At 34.7% G+C, this 24,894-nt stretch overlaps 2 protein-coding genes across 2 annotated transcripts; both read right to left on the bottom strand.

Annotated features, from left to right (window-relative positions):
* Nucleotides 1-8,723: 8,723 nt before the first annotated feature.
* LOC131875247 (ankyrin repeat-containing protein ITN1-like) lies at nucleotides 8,724-14,367 on the bottom strand. The gene is made up of 3 exons (XM_059219320.1): nucleotides 14,332-14,367; nucleotides 10,217-10,795; nucleotides 8,724-9,721 (listed from the first exon to the last, which is right to left on the bottom strand). Exons 1-3 carry the CDS (start codon nucleotides 14,365-14,367, stop codon nucleotides 8,915-8,917), a joined length of 1,422 nt encoding a protein of 473 aa, XP_059075303.1. The 3' UTR covers nucleotides 8,724-8,914.
* Nucleotides 14,368-16,956: 2,589 nt separating this feature from the next.
* LOC131875246 (uncharacterized) lies at nucleotides 16,957-18,597 on the bottom strand. Its single transcript, XM_059219319.1, has one exon. It carries the CDS (start codon nucleotides 18,595-18,597, stop codon nucleotides 16,957-16,959), a length of 1,641 nt encoding a protein of 546 aa, XP_059075302.1.
* Nucleotides 18,598-24,894: the final 6,297 nt, after the last annotated feature.

Raw genomic sequence — 24,894 nt, 5'->3', positions numbered from 1 at the left:
AAATGTTGGGGTTGTAGGGTTTTGCCTCAGTCAAACCCTCATTTTGGTGTTTCCACTGCCATGGACAACTAGATAGATAGATTTGATAAAAAAAATGATTGTAATAGAAACTAACCCCAGTTGATGGAGGAAAACCGCTACTACATATGATTTAATGATAAATGATAGATGATAAATGCAATAGAAACATGCTCTGCTTAATAAAGAAAAACCCATACTGCAAGATATATGAAAATGATAGATTAAATGCACCTAAACAATAGATACATTGAAAGATGCAATAATTCAAATCATGCAATGTTAAATATAAGAGAGAAGAAAGAAGACAAAGCGTTTCGACCAAACCCCTCTCTTGAGATAGGACCATGATGAAGCTCAAGATAGTGTTGTTGTTGCAAAATAGTAGCTAAGTGATCACAATGAGAGCCAAGAACATGAAAGAGTGTTTTCTTGAGAGATTTATTTTTAAGAGTGTCCAGATATTGCAATGAATAAGATGATTTTTTTATGCAATGAACAGGAGAGAATAGCCATTACCGATGCATTCAAGTTAAGGGGCACACATTTGAAAATATTTGATGAGGGATATACGATTCTAGGTTCAATAATCTGATGAGATGTTAGCGCAATGCGTAGACCTCTACATGACGTGCTGCTATCCACACCAAGATGATCCCAAATGAGGTCTAAGGGAAATTGGGGACACTTTGAATTTTGAACTCATGATGTCAAAGTAATAAAATCTTGATCATGAACTTTGTCATAAATGCACTGGGCATAATTTAGGACACTACAACAACATTGCATTCTTTTGTAACCATCTCGCATCTAGAACCTTCACCTCCACTCTTCAAAGTATATTTGAACATCTCATATATTTTTTTCTCAGCAATATTCTTTCCAAATTCATGTTTGATGCCCTCTTGAAAACACAAGATGAACTTTGACAAGCCACCACATTGTGAGTACTTCTCATTTAAACTTTCATTTCTATAGAAAAAGTATCCATCATCTCTAGGATATAAAAATAGATATAGCAAGTCTGTCGATGCTCTTGGAAGTTGCATTGCACCACACTCCTATAACAATTTGGTAGTATGCAAAGTAGAACGAATATAGCATAATATTTCATGGTACATTGAAAAATTCACCTGGTATTTGCAAAAACAAGTATTACGAATCTTAAGAGGTACATAATAAAATGGCTTCAAAGATTCAAAATCCCTTTGTGAGATTTTCAAAGTTGGATGTGTTTCACAAAAAAAATTGAATAATATTGTTTGGCTTGATTCCAAGAAATGTTTAGGATGTGGTGTGTGGTCTGGATTGCCAATTCTTAACTTTAAAACATCCTTTACATTAGGCGATAATCTAGGGTTAAAGTGCCAAAATTGTTGAATTTCCTCCTTTACATTATCGGTTAGTTTCTTATTGAAACATGTGGAAGCCTCCCTCTAAAATCCCATGTATCATTGGAAGAGGACCATCGAGTCTTTCTCTTCTTGCAAGTCCTCTATCCAAATTTTTATGATTTCTGTTGAAATAAGAACAAGTTTATCTTATAAAGCGAACCTTTCTCAAATGATGGCTTACTAAGGAGGTTTTAATCACTCTTTCAACAACTTTCTTTTCTTTTTCTTTTTTATTCTTTCCAATGGAATTGAGAGCATTAAAAAGATTTTTAACAATAATATAATTTTTCTTCATCTTCTTGTTCACAAGAATCTTCAATTTGGATAGCTTGGTGAATGTCTTATTGCTAAAATATTGGTTGAAAAGTTGTGTAGCCCACAATCAAACAGTTTGTGTTGACCTCTTGCCTTCAAGATTGTCTATAATGTTTTCATCAATTTCAAGTAACCTTTTAGGGGTTCTTGAAGGTCTTGAGTTTGGAATTTGTCTTTCTTCCATGGGAGGGTCTTCATTTATCATTTAATTTGGTGATAAATAACGTTCACTTGGTTCAACATTTTCACCTTCAATGTCAATTCCAACATTTTCACTTTCAATCCCCACATTTTCATTTCCAAATTCCACATCATGTTGAACATTTTGAATATCAATTTCAACATTTTCATTCCTAGTTTGAATATCATGTTCAACATTTTCAATATCAATATCTACATTCTCATTTTCATTGTTAATATCATGCGCAATATTTGCATATTCAATTTCCTCTTCACTTGGAATAACACTTACGGGTGGATCAAAGGCCTCACCTTCACCAATGTATGACAAACCTTGTCTTCTATTCCTATGACTTCACTATCTCCTTGTCGATATGCTTCAATTTGGTCTTTTGAAAGTTTTCTTTTATGTTTATTCTTCCTATCTATCTCTCTGTATCTTGTTAGCTCAATTTTATGCTTCATTTTTTCTTTTATGTTAGCTCAATTTTGACTAATATCCTCATCCTCAAGATAAACAGTATTAGCTCCTCCCTATATTTATTCAATCCAATTTTGATATTAGTTCAACCAATCATTGTTTAGAATTAAAAATTTTGAACAACATTTCTATAGTTTATAATTAATTTATAATTTAATAATTTAAAAAATATCATTTATCTTTCTTGCTATTGGTTCATGTTGGGAATAGTCATTACAAAAATCATGTTATTGTTTATTTATTCTATAAATTTTGTGAGCTCAATTAATGACTTGAATTCCATATATAATATTATATACATCATAATAAATGCACATGTTGACTTTAACATTATGTTGTCTCAATGAATGGCATTTGTGATGTCATTAATATCTAATCAATTAACTATGCAATTAAAAAAATATATATTAGACACTATAATCTAAAAAATACTTACCTACTTTATGTATTGTCTATTTAACAATTAATAATATTTTATTTTTTTATTTTTTTTAAAACACTCTATTCAAATTTATTATTTTGTATCTATTATTTGTGTAACATACAATACATTATTATTGTACAAAAATAAATACACACACACACACACACACACAAACTTCAAATAATAATAATTTTTTATTAATTATATTAATTTATTTTATTTATTATTTTTGCATCAATGATGAGGTGTAGGATGGTACAAATAATTTTGATGATCCATGTTCTATAATTTCTTTAAACACAATTTTGATCCTATCCAAATACACTTGTAGGAAAAAAATATTCAAGTAGATCGAATCGATTAAAAATAAGATGGACATAAATTCTATGCTTAGGTTCCTTATTGCTACAAACATTTTTTCTTCCTACACATCACAAAGAAAAGAGAGCTAGAAACAAAGAGCAATAACGAGATGACTAATGATATACATGAATGCTTTATGTTTCCACTAATCTAATTTCAATCATCAACTAATCTACGTAGCAATAACTACTATATCTAACACCTAGATAGGTAGTAACTTGACACAATGTGTCTCTTGTTATATAATGTGACTTGAATGTTGTCACTGAAGAAAAATGATACATGGGGATTTGGTGCCCTTGTTTGAAGGACAAAAATTTGTTGGTTGTAAACAGCTGTTCAAAAGAAAATATGGTCTAGATGGAAATATTGAGAAGCATAAGGCACAGTTGGTTGGCAACGGTTATTCCTAGGTGGGTGGAATTGATTATGGTGAGATTTTCTCTCCCATTGCAAATATGACATCTATTCATTTCTTGTTATCACTTGAAACATCATAAGATTTAAAAATGAAACAGATGAATGTGAAGACAACATTTCTTCATGGTGATTTGGATGAAGAAATTTATATGCAACAACCAGAGCATTTCATTGGAAAAGGTAAAGAAAATTTGGTTTGCAAGTTGAGGAAGTTTTTATATGCTTTGAAGCAATCTCCTAGATTGTGGTACTAGAAATTTGATACCTGTGTTATCTTTGAGATTTATGACATCTAAATCTGACCATTGTTTGTATTTCAAATTTGATAATGGTCACATTCTTATCATAGTTCATTATGTGGAAATTATATGCTGTTTATTGGGAATGGTATAAGTATGATTTAAAATTTGAAGTCTCAATTATTAGAATAGTCTGAGATGAAGGATCTAGGTGCAACAAGGTATATTCTTAGGATTGAGATCAAAAGAGATAAAGATCTAACATAAATATTTGGTTAAGCCAAAGTAAGTATGCAAACTTAGTGTTGGAGAGATTTAACATAACAACTTGCAGACAATTAATTTTTCCAGTATTATATGGGATGATGCTTTATATGAAAAATTTTACAAAATATTATACCGAGATGGAGGACATGACTAGAGTACCATATGCAAGTTCTATTGGTAGTCTTATGTATGTTATGGTCTATACAAGGCCTGACATTACCCCAAGTAGTGGGAATCCTTAGTTTGTACATTGCTAATCTTGGAGGTTGGGATGCAGTAAAGAGAGTGTTCAAATATTTGCAAGGTACTTTTGAGTATTCCCTATGTTTTCATTGTTATCATTTTGGACCTTAGTATTTAGTCAATATTCATGGATATGTGGATTTAGATTGGGCATGTGACATTGATAGTAGAAGATCCACTAGTGGATATATTTTCATGATGTGTGGTGGTGCTATTAGTTGGATGAGTAAGTGGTAGGTTGTAGTCACTTTGTCCATTACAAAAGCATAGCGTATGGAAGCTACTCATGCTTGTAAGGAAGCCATTTGGATTAAGAGATTGTGTTCTGATATTTTTTTTGATGCAGAATGGATTATTATCTATTATGACAATCAAAGTATCATTTGCTTAGTAAAAAATCCTACTTTTCATGCTTGAACAAAGCACATTGATGTTCAATTTCATCTTTTTCATGTTATGGTTGAAGATGGAAAGCTAAAGTTGGAGAAATTTGACACTCTAATGATTGTTGTGGATGCACTAACGAAGCCAGTGAGCATAGAGAAGTTTTTGAGTCCTCACATTAATAATTAATTTTATTAATTATTTGGTGCATATTGATTTATCCTACTTTTAGGAGGTTGGAATCAAAAGTTTTATTGTTGATTAAAAAAAATGATTTGACAACTTTCTATGAATACTTGGGAGTCAAGTCTTGTGTTTTCTTTTTTAGAACTAGAAAAAAGAATAAAGAAAATTTTCTTTTTTATTTATCTTTTCTTGGAGGCTATGTTAAGGAAGGATTTTCTTTCCTTGAAGAATTGAGAAAGAAGTCGTCAAAAGCAAAAACATAAAAGAAAACTTTCAAAAGACCAAATTGAAGCATATAGACACAAAGATAAAGAAAGTCATAGGAAGAGAAGACAACTTTCAAAAGACCAAATTGAAGCATATGTTTAGTTCAATTTATGCTTATCATACACACTCCACTCTAGATTGGAAGAGAAAACATAAAAGGGGATAAAATTGAGAGATAAATTTAGGTCAATTTTTGCTTTTCATACATGAGAAATTTTCAAAACAACCATTCTACCCACTAAAAAAAAAAAAAAAAATTACAAAAAAATATCCTGAACAATCTTTGAGTATGTCACATATATTTTACCAAATTTTTTTAGAAAAATGTTTTGATTTAGATCAAATTATGTTTGTTGTACACGAGCATGGTTCTAAAAAAGTGACTTTACCATCTAAGCATTTTCCTATCTTTTTATCAATATCATAGGGGCTCCACTTAGTGAACCCTGGTTATATCACATGCATTCATGGCATACTAAAGAATCCCCCTATTTTCAAAAAATATTTCCCTAAACAGGCACACGTTTCTAAAAAATGGGTGCATGATTTTTAGAAACGGGCACACGTTTCTAAAAACAGGTACCTGTTTCTAAAAATGGGCACTCGTTTCTAAAAACGTGTACCCGTTTCTAAAAATGGGCACACATTTCTTAAAGTACTATAAATTTCAAAATGGGTGCCCGTTTCATAAAAGATGGAGCGGGAAACACACCTATGCCTCAGTTTTGGCTTCGAGTTAGGCTTGGTGGGACCAAGCCTATGCTTGGACCTCCAGAAAAATGGCTAAGGCATTGGAATACTAGATTTCTGCATTGCTGTAATTTTTTGAAGGTCTTCCTGATCGTATTTTTTAATGAAACAAAAACCCATTAGAGTTCTCACTGTCCTAATTTCAAAAATGTAAATTTCATAGCGTTATGATTAGTTTTACTATTTTTGCATTATTTATTAATCAAAAGTGGTACCTAAATGTAAAATAGTGAGGTTTAGTAAAACTTTCATAACTTTTTTGTTTTTAGGTTTTTTTGAAAATAAATTATATGACATCAATGTACATACAATTCTTTTGAAGATTAAAATAGAAAAAATTAAAAAATATGAAATTTTCATCAAATCATGGTGGTCGTACACTAGATGTTTTGAAAATGTACTTTATAGTCAATTAAAAATTAATTAAAAAAAATATATTCAATAAAAAATAAGAAAAAATATTCTCATCAATATTTGGTGTATTAGGTATCTTTTCCCAGAAGGATTTGTAAAAATTCTTTTATTTATGTCAAAATATGGTGGTCATACACATGTGTGGTATGGTCTTGAAACAGGCATTTTGAAAAAATGGTTTTTAAATATGCCTACAAAATAGAAATTTCTACCATGTGGGTATTGAAACAAATTACATATTTGAAAATTAGACTCTGAGCACTACATTTTCTATTACTAAAGTTTTTTTAGATTCAAACTCTAAGTACCTCAAATTTTGACATCAATAGACAAAAAATTTAAAAAATAGGAAAAACAATTCCACTTTTTGCCCAAAAGTGGGACTCAACTTCTTGCACCCACCCTTAAATTTTTTTAATTTATTTTGTAGTATAGATGCACATTTGTTAACATTATAATTTACAAAAATTATTTTTGTTGTAAACGATTGGCTAATATCATTTTGCCTCTTATAGGCGGGTTTCTCAGAACGACCCATAATCTCAGGTTTTTCTGAATCACCAAGCATTTTAAAAAAGAACTTATAAACTGTACAATCTTGTGAATCTAAAATAAGTGCTTAAATTTTAACTTCATTATTTGTTCTAATAGGTAGTTCTTTTAAGTTAACCTATGAACAAGATATATATATATATATTAAAAATATGTATTATATTTAAAATGTTCTTTAATTAATAATCAAAATAAACTAAATTTCAATAATATTTTTTTGGCAAAAAAGATAAATATTGATATTAATTTAATCTTTATTTAATTTAAACATAATAATTTATTAAATTTAATATGAAAGTAAACAAATAGAAGAAGGATAAATATTATGGACTTTTCTAACAATTTATTTTAAAAAATTAATATTTTAAAACAAATTTAATAATATTAATATTTTTTTATCTATAGCTTTTCATTATTTAATTACATAAAAATAAATAATTATTTTTTAATATGTATTTCTTTTTTAATTTAAACATAATAATTTATCAAATTTAATATGATATTAAACAATCTTTCTAAACAACCCACAACATTGTCTCATTAAAACATTTAATTTCTCCTTCATCCCAACCTATCTATACTTCCTTTTGATTAGTATCTTCATACTAGTATTATCTTTGTAAACACTTTTCCCTTCAAATATCTCAAGTGTTATAACTATTATAACCTCTTATATTTATATGTCTACTATCTATGATAATAAAATCCAAAATAGATTAGTAGCAATATACATTTTTAAAATTCCCTCAATTATCTTGTCCTAACGTCTAACTTCCTTCCCTATTCATATTTTGTTTATCCTTTTCTCATCCACTTTCCATGATAAGTAAGTAGTTATTTTTCATACCCATGTTATATTGATCACATGAATGTTCTCAATCTTTTCATTATATCTAACTTTCAATTTTCTAAGGATTAACCTGGTACACTGTAGAAACCAAGGGTTAGATGTAACATAATCTTTAACTTCCTCTTTTCTCTTGACCAAGCTCATAAGAGTATTTTTACTGTAGACCTAAACAACAAATAAAATAGGGTATTTTGTGCTCCTGTTCAAGGCTTTTCACCCCTTGAACCAATGATCCTATAATCAAGGTTCCCTTACTTCACAATTTGTCTAAGAGGACGAGGATCAAATGCTTTAGTTTGATTGTCCCTCCTACCATTACTTGGTATCATATCCCTGTAGCAGACTTATGATTAGTTTCAGTTAGATTCATGTAGGAATTAAATTATTAATAGTCAAATATGACATTTACAGTATATATATATATATATATATCACTTTGTTGTTGCATTTGCTGAAATGTTAATTAGTATACGACATTTGGACACCAAAGATCATAAAGTCTTCATCTATACACTATAGTGTACAACCTCCACATAGCACAATTCAAATATAGTTGTTAATGTGATATTCACCAAATATTTTATAATTATAGCTACATTAATGTTGCACTAAGAGAAGCCCTCATGTCACACAATAATGATCTAAAGTGGCCCAAACTTTGCATGTACTATGATATCTAGTTTATAATAGACATAAAAAAAAAATGCATCTAATAGTAAAACTATTGGATGCTTGCACCATATAAATGCTATAGGACTTCTACGATTTGTAAAATAATCACTAATATATACCTACTCCCTAACAAAATGACATTGAACAACCAAATATTTGATCCTTGCATAGCAAGAAGGTTATCTACCAAAAAATTGTAATTTATCATAGTCCAACACTATATTAGCTATATAATTAATAAAAAAACCAGAACAAAAATTACTATTTCAACTACAAATCAAGAGGCAAGTACTCGCCACTATGTGGCACTTGTTACATATTGTAAAAGGCTTACTAAACCAAATAACACATATAATAATACCATCTTCATCCCAAAATAACTATTGAAAAACGGTTAAACTAAATCTTAATTTACGAATCTTCTACTAGATAATTTGTTTTTGAAGATACCTACTTTTTAATCCTCCATTATACAATACAAGAAATACATTTTATCTACGCATTTAGACTTAATACATATCTAAAGAGTATACGCCAAAAACGTAATTCCAAAGAGCTTATACGTCTATTATTCCTTGGAGCTTTTGCCAAAGATCTGACTCCATTGTACCGTACTTCTTCCAAAGATTTGATCCCATAGAGCTTCTTCAAAACCCAACTCAATGAAAGGCGAACAATAGGATAGTAGAATACCACCGAAACTACCCAAATAAGGGGAAATAAAATACTCCAGGCAAGACGGTAACCATTGAGTAAGAAAAATACATAGTGGCCTCGTGGAGTGAACAAGAATAATTTTCCAAGTAGTGCCATTGCTCTTATCCCTAAAGGAAGAAAGCACACCATAACCCACACAAGCACAGCCAACCACAAACACTTTGATGCCACAACCAGATGTATTGCTGCGCCAAATGTTATTGATAATGATACCAGTGCTATACATAACGCTTCCAAACTGAACTGAGTTATGATCGGATCTTCTACATGGCTACGAAAACCTGCAAAATTAAGGAGGATAGCAGAAGCAATGGAAAAACAGAAAGCCAGCGTGTCAGATATCACAAAAAGCTTGAAGAGATTGGTGTTAATCAATATAGGCGCTGGTGGGCCCTGTGCTTGGTTGCCTGTACCTCCCGGTAGAGTGAAAGCAGCTGCGAAAGCAACCGTTGCAATTAGGACTGCACTTACAGATATGAGATTCGAGTTCCACCTCAGGGTTTTAGTTGATGGGGTGGTTCTTGAAGTTGAGCCCTCATCAAATATTTTCTTGACAGCACCATGTTGACATAAATATCCCATAATCTGCAACAAGATCCGTTCATTTTAAATTTAATTCAAGTTAAAATAATAATAACATTCTTAAAATTAAATAATATAAAATCTCTTATTTTACATCATCATTAACATAATTCTAAATATTGAAAATAGTTGGACAAATAAATAGACCTCATTATGAAAAGTAAAATATTATCACTGCAACATGTTACTATAATCTAAACACTTATAGCGGTCTACCTAGATTAAAACAAATGTTCTTATTTTTTTAATTAATAAGAAAATCTGTCCTCTCCATAAGACATGAACACTCCAAGATTAAATTAGTATTTTGCATGATTTCAAGCCTTCTATCTAAATAAAAATTTTACGAATATCTTATGTCTCAAGCATCACAAAAATATAAATAACTATCTTTATTTATTAAAAAAAAATTACTTTAATTATCAATCAAACTAATATTTAAAAATAATTCTAAAAAGAACCAAACAGTTTTAATTCATTGAGAATCAAATCACTTACAGCCCTGTAAAGTTGTGGGTCATCATTCTGCTTCTCTAGTGCAATATCTAATGCCGTTTGCCCTTTCTTATCAATGCAATTTATCATTCTTTCTGACGTTACCGAGCATATTATAAATTTCAGGCGATATCGTCCACTTCTGAGAAATATTTCAGCAGCATTGTTCACGGCCAGATGCAAAGCAATTCTACCATCGTTGTCGACCATTTCTAGGCAGTCCCTGCAGTAATATAGTATCACATCCACTAAAGCTGCGTTCCCTTCTTTGACTGCAACGTGAAGTGCAGACTGCTTGTTCTGGTCCACTTTGTAACAAGAAAGCCCACCATCATTTCTTATAAGCATCTTTCCAGTTAGGAAAATTTTCCTGTAAAGCTTTGGGTAAAGGAAATTATCGAGATATGGAAGCAACGCAGCCATGTGCAACGGACTTCTGTCGAAATTATCTACTTCTGTGGCAAGTTCAGGTTTGTGGTGTAAAAGCTTCTCAATTACATCTGCACAACCAAAAAAGTAGAAATGAAATGCAGCGCAGAGTTTGTCCTTGTCTTTAACAGTATACGAATCGTTGTGATATGACTGTTGTAATTCATAATATTATAATATAGAGTTCATTTTCAATTAAAACCCATATAAATCAGTTTTAGAATAAAGCAAGCAGCTGAACTAATTTTATTTAGAGATTGAAGGGCATTGGAAAGTTAAATATATTCATCTGCATTCCTAATATTCTCTTCTATTTTAAATATTAGGCCATTCCTTCATATCATTCGAACCCTTACAAATTAACAGAAAAACAGTTGATAGACTTTATATATTCACCTGCATTTATTTCTCGTTTTTATCCCCAACAAATAAACTACTACAACTATTTAAAGCTTCTCATCTTAAAAAGTATGACCATTGTTTATATATATGTTTTGTATGTATAAATCATGTAAATATATATATGTATGTACATGTATATGCACACATGTATGTGCATGCATATATGTACATGTATATACATTTATGTATGTACATGTATATATGTATATGTTTTCTAAGGTGGCTAGGGTAGAAGAATCAGAATGTGTGCGCCCTAACTTTCGGGTGCAAGTGGCATGCCACGTGGACCCAAATACCAACTTTGAGTGGTGCCCATGTAGACCTTTGAGTTGGCTGCCCCATTTCAAGACCCTTTGACAGTAAAAGTGAAATTAGAACTCTAAATCAAATTTGAAACACTCAAACCCTTTGTACAATAAAAGTAAAAAATGTGAACCCTTATACATTAATTATGCATCCCTTCTCCCTCCTTATCAATGGTGCATATATGTACATGTACATGTATGTATGTACATATTCCTAGACCATGTTGTTCAGGAGGACATAACCGGTAGTAATAAAAAAACATATAGGCCCAAGGGCCATAACTAGCACAAACGAACATGAAAGGTCCACTTACTAGTTTATGACAAGACTCTTCTATTACATTCAATCCATTCACATGTAATGTGATGATTGGGCCAAGGTATCAACAATTGGCACAAATACATTAACTCACACGATGAGGACATGCCATCCTCATAATTCTACACAGCGAGGACATGCTATCATTTAAAATCTTTGTACTCGTGATTTATGTTGCACTTAAACATTCATATTGAATGGTCTATGCATCACAATTCACAATTATAAAGGTCTTCAAATGGTTGTTTGTTCTCGTTGTAGTCAATTATGGAAGTGCAAGAAAGGAGAGTTGACATGTAGTTAATACCATTGCAATTAGAATTTGAATGTGGCGATGAGATTATTGGGCGGAGTAGATGGTTGGTAGGGTGTGCAAGTGGTTGATCATCACGTAGCCACCCCATACAATGCAGGTGGAAAGTGTGGCAGGTTTCGGGGGTGGGTGATGTAGAGGGATATGGGATGTTCAATCACTTTCTTTGGTTTTTGCTCAATAAGGGTCTCCACTAGGTGTCACCTAATGGACCAATGTATTTAACCTTCTCAAGCTTACTAGAGCATTCCCTGGATCCTTCCCAAGGATCTCTCTACTCAGGACAACTCACAACTAACAAGGAGCCTCCTATCCCTTAGGTTCCAACCCTTCAACCAAAGACTCCTAACAACCCCACACCCCAAGCAACATGATCTTTGCTCACAAGGTGGAATTTGGCCTGTGTGAATGTTTACACATGTGTTATATGGAATTTGGATAGATATTTACCCCTCAGATGGGTTTTTATTAGCCTTTTATGTCGTTTCCTCTATTATACCTAGGAAATAGGGCTACAAGCAATTAGCCCTCCAATCGGAATTTTCTTGTTTTGCCTCACAATCTACCTGAACATGACCTTTAATAAATTTTATATTTGGATACCCTTTTGGGCATTCTACAAGATTCCAAAATTTTGTATCTCGGGTTTGAGTACAGATGGTCAAACCCTACTGACCCTATTTTGCCTCTTCTAGCCGGTATTGGGGTTTAAGCTCTCAAAAGATTCACCACTCAAATGAAAGATTGCCACTTTCCAAGGGTCTTCACCTACCCAAGGGTCCTTCACATTCCTATATTGACCATCCACCAATCTATTGTTTAGGGTTTCTACCTTCTTTTCCTACTGCACATGCTTGCCACATGATTGATGTCAAGCCCAGGGTATCATCTTAGGATAGACAAATGACACCTCCTGTCTTCACAACCACTAGGAACCTTTAATATACATGCCAAATCAACATAATCATAGGTTTTAGATTGATCCCATTGAGAAATGTTGATTTGTGCCACTGTTTGCATCCAAACCCTTGGTTTGAGGTTTTTACTAGACCAATGGGATGGAAAATTCTCTTTCTCTCAAACCGGAATGTTTCAAGACCTTAGATCAACTCCAAATGGGTGGTGAACCTCTACTACAACTTTCCAAATGATTAATTCATGCCCACCTTTCGCAAGGAATCATGCAAGAATAGAGACTCAAGGAAAATGCAGAAAAAACTTAGTAACCGTTTTGCTTGAAGACAAGAATTTCATTCCAAATAATCTCTCTAACCAGTAGGCATTGTTCCTCCAGGTTTATATCTTGCCAAGGAACTCCTCCAACTTCCTCCAATGCATACAAGCAACCAACCAAGAGTTGGAGTAACCATATTTGAAAATGTTGCAGGAAAAGTTGCTTAAGACAACAATTGCAACTTTGCAACTTTTGACAAATTTTTACAAATTGGTCTTGCCTTCACACCAGCGGTCAATAATGAACATACTACACATTGTAGATCCCTAAACATAAAAAATACCTATAAAATTCCCATACAAGGCCTTTGACCAAGTTGACATACCTTGGAGCCTCAAAGCTTATTACAATGCCTAAGCCTAATCAATAGGCCTTCAAACACACACACACACATTCTATTCCCAACATAACCATGAATCAAAATGAAGTAGACACATTCCAAAAAGAAGTAGACACATGTCCTGGTGCTCCTGCACTAGTGGGCCCAGTCACGTTTTGGTCGATGCTCCGAAGTGGCATTTTTTTGACCACTTGGAGGACAAGTCGGCAATGAGTCAGCAAAAATCCTAGTTGACATGTACAATATTGATTTTGGGTAGCCAAGTCGGCGATCTACTTGGCCAGGGACCATGGGGATAATTGTGGACAACTGATTATTGAATCAATCAATTTCGTGAAAACTGAATGATGTAGTTGTCATCTTTGCTCATTCATCCCATTACATGTTCTCAATTGCATTGACATATAAAGGAAATGAAATGCACATAATTGGAGATAAAAGGCATGCAATCATTGACATCTTTTCTCAATAATCCCATTACATGTTTTGAATTGCATCGTCATATAAAACAAATGAAATGCACATAATTGGAAACTAAAAGCATGTACTGGTTATCATATTCCTCAATCATCCCATTACTTATTTTCTATTGCATCAACATATAAAAAAGATACCAGATGAGCATAATTCAAAACAAAAATCATGTCAAATCCATGTCTTCATAGGATATTTTTCTTAATTCTGGTATGTCTTGCTAAATTAGAAAGACAAAAAAACAAACAGATATGTCCTTCTAGAGTTCAGTTAAACCAAGGGGGAAACAAACTTCTTCTAACTGCAGGTGCTACCCCTGAGCCTATGCCAGGTTCCATGTTCTCGTCACCTCCCCTTGGGCTGCAATAGCTAGGGCTGCCAGCAAATTATACAACCCCTGCCATATGACTTGGAGGAATAGAAAAGGTCACAAATGGGGAAGTTGGTTGACAAATTGAAGGTGTTGAAAAATTTGGGATCATTGTGTTTAGAAAATCCTACATTAAGGGATGTCATTCAGGCAAAAGACTGGATGTACTGTTTAACATCCTCTTTCTTGCCAGAATCATTCTCTTGTCCTCGATGGCCCTTTCCTTTGCCTCATTATCCTTCATTGGCTTCTCTTTGTTTTGTCTTTCCTCCTCTTTCTTCCCTATCTCTTTCAACCTTTCCTTTTTCTTATGCAGTATCTCCTTTTGTATTTTTTCTGGATCTTTCTTCTGCTTCACCAATATGTGTGTTACCTTATTCTCTTTGGCCTGCTCTTTCTTTCTTTCTCTTCTCTCCTTTGCTTCCGTCGTCTTCACATCTTGAACCATGTACTCATTAGATGTAATCAATTGTGCATCGTGACTCAAGCAGAGTCCATTATCAACACCTTTCCTTTGTTTCTTGTTCACAATGTGAACATGCAACTTTAAAAATATTGATAATCTTGTTTCTTGTTGAGAGGTGGGCATCTCGCTGACTTATGATAGCAAGCTCTTCTCTTCCTAATTACCAACTTCTGTTGTATCTTGTGTCAAATCTGCATTGGTTTGGCTATCTGATATGCCACAATTATCATAGTAATGCACCACATCATCCATGGCAGTTGCGGGTGTTGAAGGGAAAGTGAATGTGTGATGCAGAGACAAGAGAATCTAATACAAATTTGCAAATAAGAGGTGTATTTTGGACCCAAACCCCTTACACTCCTCAGGTGTCTCAAATGCACTCAATGCCTCAATAGGCTCAAAACCTAACACCACCTAAACCAGGTGTGTCTCCTACCTCCACATACTTCAAAGGACCTCAAAAAACATGATTCAAAGGCTTTCTAAATCCCTAAGCCTCTCTAGCTTCAACACAAACTCAATACATTTATTCAACCAAGCATCTAGCCCTTCAAATCGGGTAATTTCCCTTTAACTCAAAACTTTTACAAAAAACTTGCCCAAAAAAATTACATATTTAGACACCCATTTGGATGTTACACAACATATCCGAAAACAAATATAGGTTGTTTTGGACGGACCCTTTGCTGTCCTCAAATGTGCCCCTTTTTAGCCTTAAAAACCACCCACTTTACAAAGGAAGTACCAACAAAACTTAACACCAGGTTGCAAAACTTTGTACAGTATTCAATTAGGTTCCCAAACAAAGGATTTTCCAGTTTTTATGTCTTGATTCAACTTCTAAGTGTCCAAACTCTAAAACCTTCCTTAAATCACCCTCTAAACTAGGGCTTGCTTAAAATCACGCCTCCAATCACTTCTCTGATCAAATGAAGGTTGTTTCGCCATTAAATTGGTGCCCTCTACTGATTCCAATCATAAAAGATATCCCTCCAATGGCTACTTTAGTGGCTGCTACACTCTAGCCACCATCCCCATGCTCCAATCAACCAACAAATTCACCATTTGTGAGTGATCACTCTGCAAAACCACTTCAATCCTGCACTTTCATGTTAGTTTGATATGATACAACATTATTTTCCATTCCCAAGTCACAGTAAGCACATAAAGGGGATGGATTACATATTCATACTTGAGAAAACAAGGAAAATCAGACTTTTAAAACAGGATAGTCAATATAAATCCTTAGATCAGATTAAAAATGATATAAAATGCTTCAGATCATGCACATTAAATTCCTATCAACCTTCCTCAATGATTAGAACTCAAAGATCATCAAAGGAATGCAAGTTTTTCAAGGAAAATCAAGGTTTTTGCATTAAAACTGTCTTAGTCTGTACAACAGCACCTCCAGTCCGTACAATCTGTACTTTCCTCTCTTTTTTCCATCATAAATGATGAATACAACTTCCCCAACCAACCCAAGGTGGTTGGAGGGGTTTATAAATTCATTAAGACTTAAAAACTCAATTTCCCTCCAAAATGCTACTAAACGTTGGAATAGAAAGATTTGAATTTTCCAACTTTATTTAATACATTCTATTTGCTAAAATCATTCCAGATCAATGGAATTTTATTTCATATACCTAAATAACCCTACCAAAGACCCTACTAACCATTCTAGACCCTTGAAACACTATTGGCCTACTTGACACCATATTTTGTCTTAGGTCCCTTATCAAGACTTATTACATTTAAATCAAATTGAGCATTACATAGAGCCATTATTGGCTTCAAAACATTCCAATTCACTTTCAAGGATGCTCTAGGGTCTTTGTTCATGTTTATAATCTCCTTGGTCTCAGGTGGACTCTTGGATGCTCCTGCATCATACACCCCACCAACAAAAGAACTCTTGTCCCAAGAGTGGAACATCTTGGTCTTCCTTCCATGCATTCTTCTTGAGGGAAGTCTACAACTTGTCCCCTGAGTGGTCTGAAACTCATCTTTCCAACCTTTACAACCTGCACCAAACATGTTAGAAACATAATATAAAAACTTGGAATCTCCACCCTTGGTGGATACTTGCTGTTATGAACAGTCAACCTTAGCCTGCATAAACTGTCTTTCCATCTGCATATTAGGATCAGAATGACCCCTATTACTGTCCTTCATGGACATGCCTTGATCATTCCTCAATGGTGACACAATAGGACACCACAAAGTGCCCACCATCACCCCATCTTTCATCATAGTCTGCTGCCCCACAGTCCTCTTGCATTTGCTGTCAAGAACTTCAGTTTTCACAACCAATAATGAGGATTTTTTCTTCAGGTCTGATACCTCTGACTCATGCATCTTCTGCCCCTGTAAATCAACATATGTCTTTGTGCCAAAAACTATTATCCTTTCTCCTGCATTAACATCATTAGGAAGGGGCTGAAGAGTGAAAGATTTTCCATCCTTATGCACCTTATACACATTTTCAAAACCATAATGGATTGTTCTATGTGACACTTGCCATGGTCTCCCAAGAATGATATGACAACATGTCATAGGAACCACATCACATAAAACTCTATCACTATATCCCCCAATGGAGAAATCAACATAAGTTTGTTCCCTAATGACAATGTTTTGTTCATTGCTGACCCAAGATGCCCTATATGGTCTATCAAGAGGAAATTTTTGTAACTTCAATTTGTTTACCATTTCATAAGACATCAAATTATCAAAAGAACCAGAATCTATAATCATCCTACAAACTTTACCATGACTTTTACAATTGGTCCTAAAGATTGATACCTTGGGCTTCTCTTGCTGCTGCATAGGTGCTTTCCCCATCATGAGACACTCTCCAACTTCAGGATATGCCTTTGAGGTTCCTTCTTCCTCATCTTGTTGTTTGTAGTCTTCCCCTTGTGTCAAATTCACTCTTTTATCAGTCTTCTTTACATAGTTCTCTTTCTCTGGACACTTGTAGAAAGGATGTCCTTCCTCCCCACACTTGTAGCACTTTCCTTGGAAGCTTCTTCTTGCCCCAAATCTGCCACCTCCTCTTTGTCCATTCTTCTGATCTGCATCTGGTTCCTTACCCTTGTCATTTGGTTCTTGACTCTCTTGGAATCTTCCTCCTCTACCTCTATTTGTTTGTCCTCTTCTACCACCTTGCCTTTCTTGTCTTCTCTTCAACTTGTCCTCAGCCTTCATGGCTAGTTTGTAACATTCTTCTAAAGTTTTTGGTGTAGCCATTGTCATTTCATTCTGGATGTTATACCTAAAACCCCCAAGATACCTTGCTACCTTCTCTTCCACATCTTTATCATGTGCTGCCCTGATATCTAACTTGTGAAATTCTTTAGTATACTTTTGAACATCCATGTCCTTTTGCTTCGGCCCTTGCATCTTTTTGTACAATTGCACCTTATAATCATCTGGAAGGAACTTGTCCTTCATCTTGTCCATCATCCTTGGCCATGAGGTGATCTTAGGCAATCCTTTCTTTCCTCTATCTGCCTGCAAGTTATCCCACCACAACAATGCATGGCCCTTCATCCTAGACATAGCAATCTTAACCTTGTACTTATCTTCTACATCTTCACAATCAAAGTAATTTTCAAGAGCACTAAACCAATCAAGTAAAATTTCATCATCCATCTTACCTTCATACATTGGTAGATTAGTTCTTGTCTTTGAGTCTCCACTTTTGACTGCTTTGAGCAACTTTGCCATCCTTGCTTCTTCAGGATCCAACCTCTCTTCTCTTGGTGTTTCTTCTTCTTCATGCTCTTCCTATCCTCCTTTATCTACCAAATTCCTCAATCTTTCCATCTCTTCTTTCATCCTTCTATTTTCTGCTATTTGTTCTCTTAACAACTTTGCAAGCTCTACATTTGTCATCCTCTGAGGCATCTCTTCTTCTTCTTCAGCCATCTTTGTTTTCCTGTTGTAGGGAATCAACTCTGGAAGTCCTCTACAAAGGATTCAACCCACAAGAATTCAAAGAACCTTCTTAAACACAAACTCCTATGCTCTGATACCAATCTGATGCAGAGACAAGAGAATCTAATACAAATTTGCAAATAAGAGGTGTATTTTGGACCCAAACCCCTTACACTCCTCAGGTGTCTCAAATGCACTCAATGCCTCAATAGGCTCAAAACCTAACACCACCTAAACCAGGTGTGTCTCCTACCTCCACATACTTCAAAGGACCTCAAAAAACATGATTCAAAGGCTTTCTAATCCCTAAGCCTCTCTAGCTTCAACACAAACTCAATACATTTATTCAACCAAGCATCTAGCCCTTCAAATCGGGTAATTTCCCTTTAACTCAAAACTTTTCCAAAAAACTTGCCCAAAAAAATTACATATTTAGACACCCATTTGGATGTTACACAACATATCCAAAAACCAATATAGGTTGTTTTGGACGGACCCTTTGCTGTCCTCAAATGTGCCCCTTTTTAGCCTTAAAAACCACCCACTTTACAAAGGAAGTACCAACAAAACTTAACACCAGGTTGCAAAACTTTGTACAGTATTCAATTAGGTTCCCAAACAAAGGATTTTCCAGTTTTTATGTCTTGATTCAACTTCTAAGTGTCCAAACTCTAAAACCTTCCTTAAATCACCCTCTAAACTAGGGTTTGCTTAAAATCACGCCTCCAATCACTTCTCTGATCAAATGAAGGTTGTTTCGCCATTAAATTGGTGCCCTCTACTGATTCCAATCATAAAAGATATCCCTCCAATGGCTACTTTAGTGGCTGCTACACTCTAGCCACCATCCCCATGCTCCAATCAACCAACAAATTCACCATTTGTGAGTGATCACTCTGCAAAACCACTTCAATCCTGCACTTTCATGTTAGTTTGATATGATACAACATCATTTTCCATCCCCAAGTCACAGTAAGCACATAAAGGGGATGGATTACATATTCATACTTGAGAAAACAAGGAAAATCAGACTTTTAAAACAGGACAGTCAATATAAATCCTTAGATCAGATTAAAAATGATATAAAATGCTTCAGATCATGCACATTAAATTCCTATCAACCTTCCTCAATGATTAGAACTCAAAGATCATCAAAGGAATGCAAGTTTTTCAAGGAAAATCAAGGTTTTTGCATTAAAACTGTCTCAGTCAGTACAACAGCACCTCCAGTCCGTACAATCTGTACTTTCCTCTCTTTTTTCCATCATAAATGATGAATACAACTTCCCCAACCAACCCAAGGTGGTTGGAGGGGTTTACAAATTCATTAAGACTTAAAAACTCAATTTCCCTCCAAAATGCTACTAAACGTTGGAATAGAAAGATTTGAATTTTCCAACTTTATTTAATACATTCTATTTGCTAAAATCATTCCAGATCAATGGAATTTTATTTCATATACCTAAATAACCCTACCAAAGACCCTACTAACCATTCTAGACCCTTGAAACACTATTGGCCTACTTGACACCATATTTTGTCTTAGGTCCCTTATCAAGACTTATTACATTTAAATCAAATTGAGTATTACATAGAGCCATTATTGGCTTCAAAACATTCCAATTCACTTTCAAGGATGCTCTAGGGTCTTTGTTCATGTTTATAATCTCCTTGGTCTCAGGTGGACTCTTGGATGCTCCTGCATCAATGTGGAGTCTTCTTGTTGCACCTGCAAATCAACTCCTAGAGCCATTGCCCCGTCGACAACCCATGTCGGTGTTATTCACTGGGATAGAAGAGAAAGACTATCTTTGACACTCTTAGTCACTCTTTTAGTGATGTTTTCTGCAACAACTTCAATTGAAACATCAAAATCGGATAGGCTAAGCATATTTTACACTACTGAAACATCCTCACCATTGTTAATGTCGAATGTTGTGCTGGGCTACATGTCCTCCACGAGGGCATCGATATTGATGGGCCATATACATGTCCTTCTGAAGCCTGCTACAATGTTGGAAACAATCAATGCCTTCGTCAAAGACTTGCTTCCTATTTCTGTCAGTTCTGCCCTCTTGATCTCTACATTTGGAAACCTTTCCAACCATGATGCTCTTTTTTATTTGAAGTATGTCTTGAACGAAGAGCAGACACTCACATCTAGTGGTTTTAGCTTGTGAGAGGTTTGAGCCGGTAATGTGAGCAATTCTATACCCAACATCCTAGCCTCTTGGATGCTTGTCATTGCAACATGGCTACCATGGCTATCAAACATAAGCAAGTTCTTGTTGGTGACCAATACACCCCCTTGAACAGATCTCACAAACTGGTGCAACCAATTAAGGAATAGTTCCTTCGTCATCCATGTGTGTTTTCTATGCTTCCATCCAAGCACCCGGTTTGCATTTCGTATGTAGTCATGTAAGTGCTTCTTCCCTTTGAACAAGTAGAAGCATGGAATGCTTTGCCCAGAAGCGTTCAAGCAATAAAGAATTGTAATCTATTCGTGGCTTCAGAATGATGTAAGAGATATTGCGGCTTCCTCTCCTAGCAAGAACCCTCATGGCCCCCTTTATGCCCGCCATAACACTTGTTTCATCATAGTTCCATATCTGAGTAGGACCATACAAATTTGCTGCATAGGCCTTTGATAATGTCTTGTAGAAAGCAACAACAATGACTGGTCTCATATTGAGTGCCCTGTCTTTGTCAAGGCCTTCAACTATCCACAAACCGAGTTCTGGATGTTGAGCTTTAAAACTAGCCCACCATGACTTCCCGGGCATGCCATCCTTGAAAGAGTTGGGTCTACCCTCACATATTTGCGCCACAACTACCTTCAAGTTGACTATCTCGAGGCCATGACCAACTGTTGCCATTTATTGGCACCACTCAATAATCTCTTCTTCCTCTTCACCAATAAGGATGGTTGGTGGTCCTTTCTTTGATGTGGTTGTTAGACCACCCAGCCACTTCATCAGTGTCATAGTTGGGATGCCCCATTTCTTTGAAGAAGACCTGATAGACATATCATTTTCTTCTACATTATGGATTGCACCATCCATGGTGGAAGCTGACCACAACTTTTGTGGCCTTGTAAATTTCCTTGTTGTTGAAGGAGAAGTAACGTCCACTATGGGTGGTGGGTCAGGTTGTTGTTCGTGATCCTCCGTTTTTGGGGGTATAGGGTCTGCTTCAGTCACATCAGAAGGCAGGGTTTGTGGCTGAATTGAGAACTTGAAACCTCTTTTATGTGATGACCACCTTGTTGATGTTTGTTTCTTTGCACCACAGGTAGTCATCTTATTTGCCTTTCTCATCTACAGAGAACAATAATAACATGTACGTTAGTTGTATTTTCATGTCAAATTTACAGATCATTATGAATTGTATAGTATGTATGAAACATATGTTTAATTTTATATGTAACTTGCAAACATATATAGAGTACAACATGGGTAAATTTGAGATAGAACCAACTAACCAATTGATGTTCTAGATTGATGCCTATTGATCGATATTAACTTTGATGCTTGACATGGCACTGTTGTGAAAGTAAGGAGTGGATGAGAAGATAGTGTAAGATGACAGTAATTCTTGAATAGTAGAAGTATGGTTCCCAATATAAAATGCCATCTTTTATGGGCATTTATGCATGGATATGTTTTCTTTATTGGAGACTTATACAATAGATGTTTAGAGGTACATGTAGAGACTTTCCCTGATAGGGATTCGAGGTTGAAACCTTCTGGGTTAACCAGATGTGGTGGTATAGCTGGAATGGCTTCCTTCCAAACAATTTGTTGATCGTATCGTCGGTAAGGTAGATTAGAATGCAACCTAGTTTGACCACAATGAGGTTGAATGTATACCTTGGTAAAAATCCATGATGGGATATGTTCATTGACTACTCTTTGAAGCGTATATTGCCATGACAGATTTGTGGAGATTTGATGAACTTCTAGACCATAGTTTTCTAAGAAAAATCTATTGAGATAGTTGGTTTGTCATGATTCCAGATCAAACTTGAATAATTTTGAATAGAAAGACAATCTGGTTGGAAATAGATGATAATCACAGGGGTATGGACAAACAAAGAGTTGGTGAACAATATGAGCATGCTTCGTAGTCCATTCTTGCTATGCTCGAATGCATGGAAATGGGATGTGAACTGGCCATTCAGTAGGTCGAATTGTTGAGTGCGAGGAGGGGTAAGATTCACGGAGGTGAGTTAGGATTTCATCATCTGCATCATTTGGAGGGAGAGTTGCAATAAGACCCTGAGCTATTAGTGTCTAATGGGCCTTCAAATAGTTTTCCCTATCATGTTTATAAATTTGAACAATCTGATAGTGTTCATCTTTGTTTGAGACATCCACACTCAACTGTGTCCATGTTCAATGTCTGGAATCTATCATTGTGACTTCTTCATAGTAATATGCATCATGGTATAGATTACAAATATATAATGTGACCTGAAAGTTGGCCTATGTAATTTAGCGTCTAGTGTAAATTACTATATAGTACAACAATTGCTGGTGATTTACAAACTAGGAAATGACAGTAACCACGAGTATGACGGTTAAAGGACAATGAGATTTTGTTTGGAGGAAGTGAAATAGTTAGGTTATAGAGTGTGAATATATGTATGTAGAAACATACGCATCTGCATATACAAATATGTACATATAGGCAGGTACCAAAATTTTCATACATGAATGCACATATATGTATATATCTGTATATACACATTTGTACATCTGCTCTATATATACATATATGTACATCAACTCTATAGGTACATATCTGTATATACATATATGTACATCAACTCTATATGAATATATATGTAAATACACATACGTACAATAGTTGTAAATGTATATATATTTGCAATTGCCAATTAATTCAATGTTGTTTGTAGATACAACCATGCAGACTCACTATTAGGATCATGATGTTTCTGTTCCCAATTGCATTGAGTCACTATTTGATTGATTATTTGATTGGTTGTTTTAATGTCAATGTGTGGATGCTTGTTTGAATTGGTCTGAAGCCACTCAATTCCATTCATGAAGAGATCATTTGGAAGAGTTGTAGAGTTATATGTATGTTCCATTCAGCCAGTGTTTGATTGTTCGTTGCATTCGTTGTTTGAGAAAATAATTGAATGTCTATTCAAATTGGCATGAAGGCACTCATTTTTATTGGAGGGTTCATTTTAAGTCATCTACACTTATATGTTTGTTCAATTGTGCATTTGGATCTATATTTCGATGTTTGAATTGGGCTTATATGTATGTTGAATTGGCTGTTTGAAAATAGAGTTTTGTGAAAGTTCAATGCATATGTATATTTGACAATATATATATATAGACACACACACACACACACAATGAAATATAGATATTTGACAGTATATATACATACTGCTAGACATATGTATACGTGGACACCCTAAAGATGGGGTGCGCACATTTTGGCTCCTCTCCCACATTATCCACTAAATGTGAAAAGGACGGAAAGTATATGGCACGTAGTCGGAATTGAAAAGGGAGGACCTTTTTAATTTTGAAAGCATCTGGCAATAAGTGACGTTAATGTTAGGAATATGAGGTGGTGGTTGTGTAATGAGAAGGGAATGTTGGGAAAATCTTAGTAGAGATTTGGTTGCCCGTAATTTATAGAAAGCATTTATGAGGAGATATTAAATAACACTCATATGGTTGTATTTATAGGGGTGAAGTAAGTAATGTGTGGACAATTTAGCTTATTTAAAGTAGTGTGCAGGGAAGGGGAAGCAGTTGGGAGTTGCCGGTAACCATGGAAGCGACATTCATTCTCTACACAACAAAGCAACAACTCACATTTATTGGGAAAATATCTGACAAGAGATTGAAGTCAATTTTCAAGCACCATGATGAAGAATTTATTTTGGTACTGAATGTGTATCTTGGCGAATGTTTCATGGAAACAAAACATAGGTACCGTACGAATGTAGATACTATGAGTATGGCAACGACATGGGGGTTGGAGATTGGGAAGAATGTTGAAAAGTTTACATGGCTGTTGTAGGGAGTAGTGGGG

Source organism: Cryptomeria japonica, chromosome 4 (genome assembly GCF_030272615.1).
Source record: "Cryptomeria japonica chromosome 4, Sugi_1.0, whole genome shotgun sequence".
NCBI classification, from domain to species: Eukaryota; Viridiplantae; Streptophyta; class Pinopsida; order Cupressales; family Cupressaceae; genus Cryptomeria; species Cryptomeria japonica.
This window is presented reverse-complemented; position numbering and strand designations above follow the sequence as displayed.